Source organism: Cloeon dipterum, chromosome 4, assembly GCF_949628265.1.
Source record: "Cloeon dipterum chromosome 4, ieCloDipt1.1, whole genome shotgun sequence".
NCBI lineage: Eukaryota > Metazoa > Arthropoda > Insecta > Ephemeroptera > Baetidae > Cloeon > Cloeon dipterum.
Genome location: NC_088789.1, coordinates 883,745 through 897,791, shown reverse-complemented (window position 1 = coordinate 897,791; position 14,047 = coordinate 883,745). Strand labels below are relative to the sequence as shown.

Sequence of the window (14,047 nt, the reverse complement as noted above, 5' to 3'; positions counted from 1 at the left end):
TTAAAGTGGAAAAAACGTGATTTATGACATTTCAAATTTTGGTTTTCGGGGCTCAGGCGGGGCTCTATGGGCCGGACAATGCCGATTTGGGTCCCAATCGATGCCCCTCGGTAAGGCGCGTCCGCCTGTGTGCGTTTCTTTTTTCAAAATCGAACCGTTTTTAGAATTTTTACAATTTTATTTTTGGCCAAATTTTTGAAAAAGTCGAAATTTTCGAAAAAAGGTTTTATTTTTGTTAAAATTCGTCCGTTTGTCCGATCATCGGCCACGAAACCTCATTGAATAGGTCTTGGACGGGGCTTTGACCAGGGATACCCTACTGACCTTTTTGAGGGTAACCCGACCTGAGATGTGCTCCAAGGCCGCTTTTTCACTAATTCCAAGAACATTTGGCGATACCCAGTGACTATTATTCAACCTTAACTTTCACCGACCTTCCTCAGGTCGCGTGACCTGACTTCTTTTTCTACAGAAACTAAAGCTCTGAATGTTTTGTTTTCAGGAATATAAATTTCGAGGTGACGGAGCACAACAGTCCGCGTGGCGAGCACGGCTGCAGAGGATCGGGCAAGGGCGAGTTCCTGCAGCCGGTTTCGGTCACAGTCAACTCGGAGGCTGGCTTCGTTTACGTGCTGGACACAGGCAACTCACGGATTAAAGTTCTCTCTCTGGACCTCGAGTTCATCAGGCACATTGAAAATGACGGCCTCAAGGGCCGCAGCTGCACTGGTAGGCTCCGAATTAATTTTCTTTTATTTTAATCTCATCGGAATTGTTGAAAAGGCATCGCCCTGACGCGGCAGGGACTGATCGTGGTCAACTGGCGCACAAAAAGCGTGACGGAAATCGATCCAGAAACGGGCGACACCATCTCCTCTTTCTCTCACAACGCCTTCCAGGAGCCAGTGGACATCGCGGTGATGCCCAAGAGCGGCAAGATCCTCGTCGCCGACAACAGCGCCAGCTGCGTCTTCGTGTTCGACGGACAAGGCCGGCCATTGCTGCAGGTTAATTATATAGAAACAAATAATATAATTACAACATAAAATAATCATGTTTTAACTCTGTTGCAGGTCGGCAAAAAGGGAAGTCAAAGGGGCCAGTTCAATTTAATCTCGTCTGTAGCAGCATCTCCAAATGATGACATCCTAGTGGCTGACAGTCGCATTCAAATTTTTTCTTCGGAAGGAGACTTCAAGAGAGAAATTTTCGCTGAAGGAAAAGGTACACAAATAGATAACTAAAAATAACTAATTATTTTTTAATTAATTTCTTTGTATTCATAAGATTGATTAATTAAAATCAATTAATTAAAAAAAATGATATCGTCTGGACATACAATTTGTCAATCTAAAATTAAAACAAACATCACCTGTTTTAATCTAATCAAAAGTTTGTATTTTTAAAATAACCAATTTCGATTTCGACAGAACCAGAGTTGAATAATTTCAAATAAAAATAACAATATTTTGTTGTCAGGTCGTGGTAGGTACGGCGGTCTGACGATGGACAGCGAGAACCGGATAATCGCGACGCGCTCCGAGAAGTGCAGGCACTACATCCAAGTGCTGAGCTCCGAGGAGGATAAGGTGCTGTCGACCGTCGACTCTCACGACTCAAAGCTCAAAAGACCAAGTGGGGTGGCCGTGATGCCCGAGCACCACATCGTGGTCGTCGACCTGGGCAACGACTGTGTCAAAAAGTACCAGTACTGGTAGACAGCACGCCATTTTGCCATTATTGCGATAGAGAGAGAGAGAGAGAGAATGGAAGAAGCAACAACACCTCTCGGAAGGACTGTAAATTTCACTCTGTGCGCAGAACAAATTATCGAGAGTGGACTGAAGAGGATTATTATTTATAATATAATTGTGTATATGACAAGGATTTTGAATGTCATATCAGCTGTGCTAGTCTCTTGTGTACATACATCTAACGTAGTAGTCACTGATCTCTTTATTTAATTCAGTTTTATTTATCTCTCACTCCTTTTGTTACTATGCCAAAGCAAAAAAAGAAAGAAAAAGAAAAGAATCAATCTGCTCTGTCTCCTTTTCCATTTGTAAGCATTTTTGTAATGAGTGTAAATAAATGTTTACAAACATCTGAAGAAACTGAAACTGCTCTCAAAATTCGTCAACCTAGACATTTTCAATAATTATGGCGTCACATTGTTATGATAATGTGGCCTGAATTTCACTTATTGGTGACACACTTTCTTTTATCTGATGAATTAAAGTTTGTAAGGCTTATTACAAAAACTTCATTGATAAGTTTTGTCACAAAAATATCATGATTACGATTTTTTTTAAACATTAAAAAACGTAAATTAGTCATTCAACAAATAAAACCGAATTGAAAAATCATTTACAACACTGAAAAATCATAATGCCGCCACCTAAAATTTTATCTGAAACTCGGGAAAGAGCTAACATCTTGCCAGGTTGCGGAGATAATGTTTTTTCCGCCCAAACAGTAAGAATCTGTGTACTTTGCTCTGATTGGTCGAGCCTGGCGCATGCGAACCAGCCAGAGGGTCTATGATGGCTCTACTACCTAGATTAGACGCATGTCGACCAATCAGAGCAAAGTACACATCATGTTCGTACTGTTTGGGCGCCGCAAAAACACATCGTCTGGTTGCAAATGTTGGTCATCTTCACCTAACCTGGTTTTGGAAGTGAATATACACACAACATGAGTCATGTGCCTGTCTATGCTAAACCCGAAAAACAAACAAATAATACCCTAATCTAATCTAAATTCCAAGAATTTCCGCGCATGAATTCGCAAGAAAAATTCATGATGTCATTTTCCCGATTGGTGTTTGGCGCGGTTGGGCTGCGTGACGTCAGCGGGTTGGGGCAGCCTGCGGCAGATGTCGCCAGGCGGCTCCCCCCCACACGAAGTCGGCCATATTGGATAGTGGTGCTGGCTGGCCACGGATTGCCAAGTGCGAAGGCAGGAAAAGGAGCGAGCCAGGCGAGCAAGAGCGAAAAGCAGCCCGTGTTTCGACACCGCTCGTGGCCGACATGAAGGCGGGCAGTTGAGGGCCCGATTCGGCACGCCGCACAGCCCAATTAGCAGGTGAGAGCGGGCCCGGGAGCGGCCCCCCGCGCGGCCCAGCGCGCCAGCCAGTTGCGGCTGTCAACGGCGAGAGTGAAACGTGTGTGTTTGGGCTTAGGGCTGGGCCAGGTGACTCACCGCACGCTGGCCGGGCCCACCCCGGACCTGTCCGGGACCCCGGGGGGCCCGTCGCGGCCCACGTTAACAGGAATAGAAAACACAGCCGCGAATTCTCTCTCGTCGTCCTTTTGGAAAGTGCTTGTTTATTGTTTACTAATGTGGGTCACAGGTGAGAAGGATGCCAAATCCGCCGCCCCCGCCGCCTCCGGGGCCGCCGCCCCCGCCCACGTTCGTAGCGCCGAGGCCGGCGGCCGACGACGGCCAGGCGAGGAACATGCTGCTGCAGTCGATCCGCCAGGGCGCCAGCCTCAAGAAGGCCGTCACCAACGACCGCAGCGCGCCCACAGTCGGAGGCAAGTCCCCCGACCACCCCCTCAAGGGCCCCGGGGGGTACGTCGACCCCCAGAAAGCTTTGTTTCCGGCTTTGCCAAAAATATTTTAATTGAATCTCGTTATAGCTTTATCAGTGGTATGTGCGAGATAAAAATGAAATGAAAACCACACACTCGACTTCCTCGAACCCCAACAACGAGAAAGAGAGCAATGTGTTAAATGTTATCTACATTCGGAACAGAATTTGATCAACAGAGAATTCATTAAAAATATTTTGACTCATTTTTGTATTTAAAAATATTCTGTTGAATTTATTTCTTTTAAAAAATCGCCTCTTTAAAAGTAAAACAAAAAGAATAGTCCTGGTTAATCATAGATTTTTTCCTTTTGCGTGAGTAGAGCTAAATCCGGAAAGCTATTTTATTTTATCGGTGGATAGAGCGACCGCAGGATTGTTGTTATCAATAGTGCAAACAAAGTTCGAAACGTTGTAAATTTTCTAGGAAACCCCGTGAGCCACCACTCCGTTTTAACAGGGCTTCAATAGCTCGTAAAAAATTAATGCGCCTTTATTTTTATCAGTACTTACAAGATTTTTAACATCAATTCTTCGATTTCGTCTGAATCAGCATTGATTTTAAAAATGACTGAACTGTGAGGTTATTCCGGTCTTACACGAAATTTTTTACGCCAATTGCGTTAACTTTTTCCATTAAAAATTGGTTTAGAAATTCCCCCTGACGAGAAATATAAATAAATTCAAAGCCTTATCGTCGCTCGAGAAATGCTTCAGATTTTTCATTGTCAGTCACTGAATATTTGGAATTTTCATAAATAAATATTGAAAAAATTAATAAGAATATTTTGTTAAATTAAAATAATTTTAATCAAGTTTCACTTTTTATTTACAGGAAATTTTGATTGAGGGAACAATTGGAATAACTTTTGACTCAAGTCTCTCCCAGTAAATGATAAATAAGGCTCAGTCTATTTAAAAAAAATTAGCAATATTTTTTTAATTTTATTCAATTTATAACTTCCTGGTAAAGGAAGGCCTTAAGAGTCCAAAATTCAAACTTATCACGTCATTAATATAAAACCTATTTAATTTTTATAAATTTGCAGGCCCGAAAAAGAGTCCGCCAAGCGGCGGTGGGTTTAACTCTCGGAGCAACGGTCCAGCGGCGGCGCCAGAGCCGTCGAGGAACAATGGCGGCGGCGGCCCGTTGGACATGGCCAGCCTGTTCGCCGGCGGCATGCCAAAGCTGCGCTCCACCGGACGCAACATAGGTGAGGAATCGAAAACCAACCTTCAGAAGACAGTTGATTTAATTTCGGAATGGACCAAATTTCAGGTGCAAGTACGAGGAGCCGCGATGACAGTATTGATAGCGTTAGGAGTAACACTGATAGCAGCCCTGTGATAACCAGTCATCAGGTAAGCCCACAGGAAATTCATCCTGCAGGATTTTTTTTAGATACTAATTATTTTTTAACAAAATTGTTGTTTAATTTAAAAAAAAAATACTTTTTAGTTAAATAACATTTTTTTATCATTTCATTGATGTTTTTTAAATTTTACTCATAACAAACAATAAATCGTGGCGATTTAATAAATGAACTTTTAAAAAGCTTACAGGAAACCGAATCGTTGCTGTCCGTAACCTATATTTTGAATAATTATCAATAATCATAATAAATTTGTCTTGAAACGCCTAAGAGATCTTTTTTTCTCCAAATACTTCTGTAATTTTTTTGCAAGAAATCTGGGGCTATCTAATTTTAATTTTCTTCCTTGTATGATTCAGAAACAAAAAAGCTTGGGGAGCAGAAGAGAGATGACCCCTGACTTGAAAAACAGAGGCCCTCCCCCTCAGCCGCCTCCCTCAAACAAAAAGCCGACCATGCACGTGGTGAGTAAAACAATCTCGTGAAAAACGCCGTTGGTTTCCTGATAATTTTTGCTCGACACGTAAGTGAGAGTTTTGGCCACACAACAGGCTGCTCGCCTTGTCGAGTGTTTGGTTTCGGTTTTTGCTGGTGCAGTCGGTTAGTTTGTCTTCCTTGTTTGCTCAGATTAGTGCGGGGCGAAGCGAGTGCGTTGGTAAATTATTATTTGCTCACCAGATGCCTTCAATTAGCACCACAACAGCTGACTGAACGCTGCTTGCTTCTTCATTCTCCTCATCCTCACTCAATCGATCCCCTTATATATGTTTTGAAATTATTACCAGCCAAATTCCCAATTTAAAAGAAACTTGAATTTTTCACCAAACATTCCGTTTTAATCTCAAAATCCAAAATCCGCCATTTTTCCCGAACATAATGGGCTCCCACCGACTCTATCTCACGGAAAAGAGCACCAGCGGTCTGGAAACCAATTTTCAGATTTTTGCTGCCATAGAAAAATTAAAATTAATTTTTTTCCGATTTTCGGCTCTGCGAGTGAAAATGGTTTGTATTTTTATTAAAATTCGGCCGTTTGTCCGATCGTCGACCACCACCCCTCATCGGACAGGTCTTTGATTGGGCGTTCACTTGGGATACTCAAATGACCTATTTCGGGGTACCCCACCCTGAGATCCCTCCGAAGCCGGTTTTTCATTCTTTTACACTAATTTCGAGTAAATTTGGCAATACTTGATAACGATTTACTACCTTTGCCTGTCACCGACATACCTCAGGTCGCGCGACCTGAGGATTTTTTATGATAATTTCGCTGCCTCGGTGATCAGTTGCCTAAATATCTGACAAAAAATGCCCTGGAAAAATCGAATGCAGAAATGTGACGGCTTTTCCCTCATGATAATTTTTTTAAAGATTAAAGGAATAAGTTTGTCAACGCCAGGAACTTATTTTAAACTCGGAAGTGACTTTTTTTGTAACAAAGTTTGACGATTCGCAGAGCACGTCCGATACAGCGTTGACGGCGTCGAGCCCGTCGATGAGCCAACGCAGCGCGGCGCCGTCGCTGCCGAGCAAGCCGCCGGTCGGCGGGCACGGAAAGCCCAACTACGCGCCAAGACCGCCCGGCCAGTACAAGACGGCGCCGAAACCGTCGCCGCCACCAAAGTCAACCAACGCCATGCAGGTAAAAAATTGAAATTTAATTAAAAATGCGTACTTGAGTTATCTGATTTTTTTATTTGAAAGCCTCTTACAAGGCAATAGAGAAAGCCGATTCTGCTATCTAGCTGAGCCAGGCGATTTCCTTATCTCGCGCGTGTGACGCGATGTGAAAAGTATGGCTGGCCAAGTGCCACAATTTTAAAAGCTTCCTGCAGTTCCTCCTCGGTTATTTGCTCGAGGAATTGCAAAATATTCCATGGATGATTTGTGTTTGTAGTGAATCACTGCACGATTTATTGTCGTGACTCATTCCGATCTTGCTAAGAGAGAGAGAGAGAGAGAGAGAAGTCGTGCATAATTAATTGCTCAATCTGAGCCATGGAGGATGGAGATGGACACTCTTGAGATAGCCACTAATCGTTTTTTTCTCTATAAGTAGTGCAATATTTCACATTCATTGATTTTGATTTAACTTTTTGTTGATAAGAAAGACAGGCCGTTTGATAAAGGGAAGTGTTTATTATTTCGTTTCACTGGAAATCGTTTGTAGCAAAATTTAAATTAATTCTATCAATTTAATTTAATTTACTTAGTTTAAAATAAGATTAAGATAATGCCAATAAAGGAAAACGATCCGTTTTTGCGGTTTTTGAGTTATGTACGTTTTAATCCCAAATTTTGAGAATCTTTTCATGGCTGTTTAAGTTGAAAATCTTATTTTTTTCAAACTTAACATTTATTGACAAATTACAACTGAAGGAGTACGTGTTTATAACTTCTCTCAACAGCTGCTGTTTTATAAGTCGAAGAGTTGATGCAGCTTGCAAAATAAAATTTAAATTGCCTGAATGAAGATTAATTGCTTTTATTACTGCCAACTAAGAAAAAATTTGAACTATTCCACAATTATAAATTGCAATTAAGAATTGAATTTGTATCTTAAATATTCATATATAAACTGGAGTCGTCTCCTTTAAGGGTGCATTTGCTTAAACATCCAGTTTGGTTTGATCACTAAATTTTGACCAATTTCTTGTGCAAGAAATGAATTTTTGTCCTTTCGAAGGAATCAATTGGAAAATAAAAAAAATGATTTTTTTATGTTGCTGATCCTCTTCATTTTATATATTTTAATCATTTCAGGTGGGGAACGGGCCTCCTTCGCTGCCGTCGCGGCCGCCGAGCGTGGGGCGCGCGCACAGCATGCGGACGCCGCGCTCTCCGTCAGCGGACAGCAGCCCGTCGCCCGAACTGGGCGACTACCGGGCGCACCAGCACTTCCAGTCGCAGGAGGGGCTGCACCACCAGGTGTCGAACGGCCTGCGCAAGGCGGCCGCCCCGCCTCCGCCGCCCCCGGGCTCTGGGCGGAATCCGCCCCCGCCGCCGCCGGCCAAGGCGAAACCGCCGTCGGCAAAGCCACCGCCGCCGCCCCTCGGCGCGCGCGCCACCCCTCCCGTGCTTCCACCCCCGCCGCCCCCGACGGCGGCGCCCCCGCCCCCCAGCTCCGCGCCCCCGCCGCCCGCTACGGCCCCGCCCCTGCCCCCGCACCGTCTTACGGCCGCCGCAGCCGCCTCCGGCCAGCAGAAGAGCCAAGTAAGTGGTGGCCGCGGCCGCAAACCCACCCCTCCGCGCTCCTGTAGTTGCTTCCACTGACGGCCCGACGAGAATTCTTAAATGTTAACCCCAATCCACGGCCGCTCGCTGCAGTTTTGATCCAAGCTGTGTGCCACGAAATCCAGACTGCTTTATAGTGGAATGATGGCAATTTTTTAATTTAAAAAATTATTATATGAAAAGCTAACCCCAACCAACTCTTGGATTTTACTGGTTACGCCCTCTTTTTTAGCTAAGGATATGAATTGCTTCCGGGGTGAGAAAAATTGTGAATTAGTAGTGAGAAGCTAAAAAATCATACTTTGAGTCTTGAAGTTTTTTTTTTTTCAAAAATTGCAGAATTTTGAAAGGGGTCTTTTGAATTAAAAATTGAAGAAATGGGATATCACGTGAGCTAGAAACTGGATAAAGCTCAGGCTAAAAACCTGCGAGCACTGCCAAACTTGAGAAACCGCAATACAACGCATTCAGTTTTCACTTGAGATTTATAACTACGCGCAAGTTCTTCTTGACTGACGAAAATTCGATAATTTAGACCGCGTGAAAAACGTCGAAGGACAAACCCCAAAATTCTTGGTGAATGCCTACTTAAGATTATTAGCTGAAAATTTATGTATTTCTCTGCATCAAATTTACTCCAAGACGCCGAAATATTCCAAATAATAACCAATTTAAAATTCCTGACGCTCACTTTAATTGATTAAAGGTTGTTTTCAATAAATCCTAAGCTAATTTTAGAACCCTGTTCGAGCTAGAAATTGATAAAAGATGTTTTGAGAAAAGCACATTTTATTTGCTTAAGCTAATTTTTTTAGGAACAGTTATTTTGTATCCTGTTTGGCTACAAAGTCAGTTGCTGACTTCTTAATAGTCTGGGACCTTTATCGATGCATTTCAACGTGATTTTGACCTATGAAAGTTCTTTCACAGCAAAAACCGTGCAACCGAATTGGAACCTTTGAAAATCTGTCTTATTACGATTAATTAATCAATTTTAAATTTGTCCGTTAGTAAATTTTCAAATCAAAATTGCAGCGGCCCTCATTCCTGTGTCGACTTAGACATAATATTTATTAGCTTTCTACTTAAATATAGTCCATTTGATATGAAAATATTGCTTCTTAGACCAAATTTAATCCGACGAATAAATATAAAGAAAATCGAGTCTCGTCGGGCCTGTAGCCTTCTGCACGCGACTCAGAAAGAAATAAGAGTTGCAGAAGAGTGTGGCTTAATGACCTGCTGCTTTGTCCCACAGCCTCCGCCGCCTCCTTTGAGCGTGCCCCCGCCACCTCCAGTCAGAAACTCCTCCATGCGCAACGGAGGCGTCCAGGCCAATGGTAAAGAAAGCAAAAGCTGCACCGCGGCGCAGGGCCGGCTGATCGCGCTCTCTGTGTCCGCAGGCGACGTCGAGGCCAGGTTCATGCACATGTTCCACAAAGTGCACGACTTCCCGGCCCCGGAAAAGTTCCTCAACGTGCCCAAAGTGTACAACAGCAGGAATGGTGAGTCGCAGAATTCGTTTTATTCTACAGTAATTTTATTTTACTGGTGATGCGGTGGGAATTTCGTCTGAATGTTTCTGTTTTAGAGTGTATTTCCTGGTCTCCCTAATTAAAATTAAACAATGAAAAATGTGTTTTCTTTTTAAAATCATTTTTTTTTTAATTGGCAGACAATTTTTTGTGAATTTATTTTCATTTTAAAATTTTTTTAAATGGTTTCACCAGTTTTATCATAAATTCTCTCAAGAGTACCACTAATGAATTTTTAATAACAATTTATATTATTTTAAATTAAAATTACGTTATTTTATTTTTATTTTTTTTTTTAGAAATTCACTCTATTGTTGCTTGATTAACCCTTGAGCATGGCATGCCCCTGATGCTAATCCAATGTTGCTTTCCTCTAATCTGAAACGCATGTTGCCAAGATTCGCCTTCGTCGTCGCACGGATCCTCGCGGCTATCCGAAATGCACGCCTGGGACGACGTTCATGCATGTAAGACCCCTCTAATGTTTACCCAACCGCTCCTCTCTCACTAGCTACCCATCTACAGGGTGAAGCGATTTTTTACTATTTATTAACCGAATTTAGAAGTATTGACTATTGGTTAGAAAAGAATTATCGAAAGTAGATTACGTATCTTTTGAGTGAAAATTTGTATTTTAAGTGTTGCGTGTTGGCAAAAGTAAAATTGATGTTGATTTTTTAAAATAATTGTTTCCCAATTTTATAATAATATGATTTATGTGTCAATCAATTGAGTCATTTTTATTTTTTTACATTTTTTTTAAGTTGTGAACAAGTGTTTAATTGTTCGCAAAGACTCAACATTAATTTAAAAAAAAATCTGAAAAATTCCCTAGATTTCATTCTTTTGTGGACGTTGAGAGTTGATATTTTTTAATTTTCCGATTTAACTTGCAATAATTTAGCTCCATTTTTTGTCATTAAGAAGATAATTTATCTTGCTTAATTTTTGTTTTCATGCGAGACACTAACTTTTAACGAAATTACAACAGCTTTCGGAATAGGTTTTTATCATTTAAAATTAACCATTTAAAACTAAAAACCTACAAAACCCGTAAATACCGGAACGTCTCCTTACTAAATTTTGGATAAATTTAACAAAAACTGCGTTTAAATCAATTTTTTAAGTATCTGCCATTTTCTTATGATCCTCAATACACCAGTGGCTAAGTGTTTGAATTTAAATATATTTAAATTTGAAAGAAAAACATCGGGGTTGAAATATGGTCATTTGGGGGTGGAGGTTGAGGATAGATCACCTCTAAAACCCTGCACATCATTAGGGGAGGTAAAAACGAGTCAAACCGTTTGCCGATTATAATGCAATTCTGACTGTTAAGAACTCGAGATATGGCCAAGACAAATTTCACCCCTTTGTGTTCAAAGCCGCCAAAAGATGGCGCCACCGTATATTTTCCAATTTGCGGCACGATTTCAGACTCAATCCTGCCGCTGTGCGTTCTTCCCTTATTATGCTTTCTTTCGACGTGCTCAAAGCCAAAATCGGTTACGCCAACTGCCGTAGAAGCGTGAAAACCATTTTATTTTTTGAACCAAAAATATTTTCCCGCGTTTTTACGGCGAACGACTTGAATGATTTTGGTTTTCTGCACGTCAAAAGAAAAGATGTCAAGTGAAGAATGCACAGCAGCAGGATTGAGTCTTAAATCGCAGCGAAAGACAATAATTAAAATTTACCTCAAAGTGTACGGTGGCGCCATCTGTTGGTGGCTGTGGAGACTAAGGGCTTATACAACTGGTGGATTAGCTACAAAAATTCAAAGGTTTCGTCGAATTCTAAGAGTTTGCTTGTGTTATAAATCTGTTAACCTACAAAATAAAAATGAAATCAAAGCAGTTTATTCATATTTGTGACTCTATAGAATGACATTTAATTATTGATCATTTGATTCCTGTTCCCCGAGCAATGGCTAAATTTTGTCGCAATTGGCTAATCAGCGTGTGTTGACGTGTGTTTGCAGCGAAGCAACAGGCGCCGCAGCCGCCGAGTACGCACCTCCAGTTGAGCAACAAGATGTGGGCCAACGACACCTCGACGTGCTGATCCTCATTCCATATCTCCATGTTTGTGTTTCTCTCCCTCCCTCTCGACACACATCAACAAACAAGCAAACAAACAAAAACACAAAGTGGACGCGCTCGCTCTCGTTTCGACTAATTTATCCAACACTATTATTTATAATATTCATCAGCAGTATTTTACACGACACATTTATTCTCTAATTAATTAATTATTCGTCACGTGCGTCGCGAGAGACTGGAAATGAAAAATGAGAATTACACAGAAATTGTGACAAGGGCCGCAAGTGTTCGCATGCCAAGGCGGCCCCGATGAAACAAAACATTATTTTGAAAGAACTGAACTGTGTAATTAGGTGGGTAGGTTTTTTAAAAGCTTCTCTTGATAACGAACGCGGCCCTAAAACCCTTAATTAATAAATTAACCGTTGCTTTCGGAATCCGAACGTGAAGTACAAATTTTGTCGCAATATATATTAATCCGTTTCACTCACTGGGAAGAGGAAAAAAGTAAGCAAGAAAGAAAGAAGGAGTGTCCATTCTAATTTGACCACGCTAGTCTTTAACTGGTAATTAATGTAACTGAATGGCGCCCACGACACACAAACCATGCTCCATTGCTAGTGCCTAAGTGTAAATACGTCAAATAAATAAATCATTATTAAATTTCAAGAGTAAAAATCTAATAAAATCGCTATTCTGTACATACTGATTGTGAGTAAGAGACGAATCCTGTTAATGAGAAAGAAAACGAACGCAAAAAGTATTCCAGTGTAACGATATGTAACAATTATTTTTATTCTAATTATAGCCATCTCCTGTTAAAACAAAAATGCTCTCTCTTGTTTCATTCTAAATCCTTTAATTTGTCATTTTGAAACTTACCAAAGGTGGAGATTTTTTTTAAAAAAAGGGGGGAATGATAGTGATTTTTTATTTAAAAATGTGTTATCAATTAAATGAAAAGTTAACCCCTACCGACTAATTTTTTTAATTCTACCAGCTACGCTCCCTTTTTTAGCAAAGGAAATTAATTGCTTCCGCAGTGAGAAAAACTATGAAAATTTAATAGTGAGAAGATAAAAAATACTTTTGAGTATTGAAAGTTATTCTTTTATTTTTTTAAAAATTGCAGATTTTTGACAGGGGTCAGTGTTTGGCCTCATTAAAATTCACCAGTTGATAGCGGCGTCAAAAACCACCTATTTCCAGGAAGCTGGTTAAATTTCCAGTTTTTTCCTACTGAGCCAACTTTTCTCAAATTTGCCATTTTCGCACAAAAATTCGTCTGAAAATTTCAACTGGCCGTAAGAGAATAAATTTTGTTCACTGTAGCCCCTGATAATTTCCACTTTTCAGAAAAAAATTATAAATAAATCCAAACGTTGTGAGTTTTTAAGGAATAGAGACTATAATTAATTTATTTGGGGATTTGACACCATTTTACTCATTGCCAGTTTGAAATTCACGACTGTTTTTCCTATTACGAAAATAAAAATAGGAAAATCAGCACTCTACAGCTTCGGCCACCCTTTAAACACATTAAAAAAAGCTTTCCCCTCTGTCTACAAGAAGGCACGGAAGGATATTTATTTACGCCTCCAAACAAATCATGAAGGAAAATCCAAAAAAGATAAAAATGGATCGGGAAAAAACAAAAGGCTAACTGACCCCTCTACTGACTCACCCTGCTTTGTCATCAGCAGAGCCACAACTCCACTTTTAACCTCAGGGTGGCGAGCAAGGAGCCAGCGCCAGTGGGTGCTATAGCCATTTGACTAGACTCAGGGTCAGTAAACCTCTTTTGAGTTTTATTGCAGCGGCCAACACCTCTGTATTGCCATTAACACTGTCTCTAGACATGCGCGCGCACATCAGCTGACTGCCGTAGAACGAGAACCTGTTGAGCTCTCCCCTCTATAATTCCAGCTAAGGGATGAAATGTGTTGCATTTAGCCCGGGAATTTCCTTTAACGATCTTGATTTCTAGAATCCTTCAAAACATTGAAAATCGGTGCCAAACAACAATTCAGAGTTTTTTTCCATTTTTTAAAATAAGAAAATAACAAAAGGGGATGCCGTGGTAATTTTTTATACTAACTCAGGGCCAGTTACTTTTGAATGTTTATGTTGCTTAGAACTAGAGGTTGCTAGCCCCTGGCGTGTTTCAGAGGTACCCTGAACACAGTCAGAGAGGTATTCGGCACCAAAGACACAGGCTCCGTACACTCGCTATAGTTGAGTGGGGCCAGTTCAACATTTTGTATTTTC

At 41.0% G+C, this 14,047-nt stretch overlaps 2 protein-coding genes across 11 annotated transcripts in view; both read left to right on the top strand.

Annotated features, from left to right (window-relative positions):
* Window positions 1–2,114, top strand: part of LOC135941905 (tripartite motif-containing protein 2-like) — a 28,797-nt gene extending 26,683 nt beyond the window's left edge. For all 5 annotated transcript variants that reach the window (XM_065487682.1, XM_065487684.1, XM_065487681.1 and 2 more), the window contains 4 exons: window positions 503–729; window positions 784–1,007; window positions 1,074–1,224; window positions 1,480–2,114. In XM_065487682.1, coding sequence (XP_065343754.1) covers window positions 503–729; window positions 784–1,007; window positions 1,074–1,224; window positions 1,480–1,718 — 841 coding nt within the window. In that variant the 3' untranslated portion in view covers window positions 1,719–2,114. The remainder of the gene's footprint in view (window positions 1–502; window positions 730–783; window positions 1,008–1,073; window positions 1,225–1,479) is intronic.
* A 781-nt stretch (window positions 2,115–2,895) lies between these two features.
* Window positions 2,896–12,609, top strand: LOC135942599 (uncharacterized). 6 transcript variants are annotated; one of them, XM_065488789.1, is made up of 11 exons: window positions 2,898–3,087; window positions 3,356–3,539; window positions 4,645–4,809; window positions 4,875–4,957; window positions 5,328–5,432; window positions 6,425–6,610; window positions 7,732–8,181; window positions 9,461–9,542; window positions 9,606–9,707; window positions 10,136–10,204; window positions 11,719–12,609. In XM_065488789.1, the coding sequence occupies exons 2-11, from the start codon at window positions 3,365–3,367 to the stop codon at window positions 11,799–11,801; spliced, it is 1,500 nt and encodes a 499-aa protein (XP_065344861.1). In that variant the 5' UTR covers window positions 2,898–3,087; window positions 3,356–3,364; the 3' UTR covers window positions 11,802–12,609. The 6 variants fall into 6 exon arrangements, with proteins under 6 accessions (XP_065344863.1, XP_065344859.1, XP_065344865.1 ...); XM_065488787.1 differs by having other exon boundaries at window positions 2,897–3,087; window positions 9,461–9,707; XM_065488793.1 differs by lacking the exon at window positions 11,719–12,609 and having other exon boundaries at window positions 2,897–3,087; window positions 10,037–10,156.
* Window positions 12,610–14,047: the final 1,438 nt, after the last annotated feature.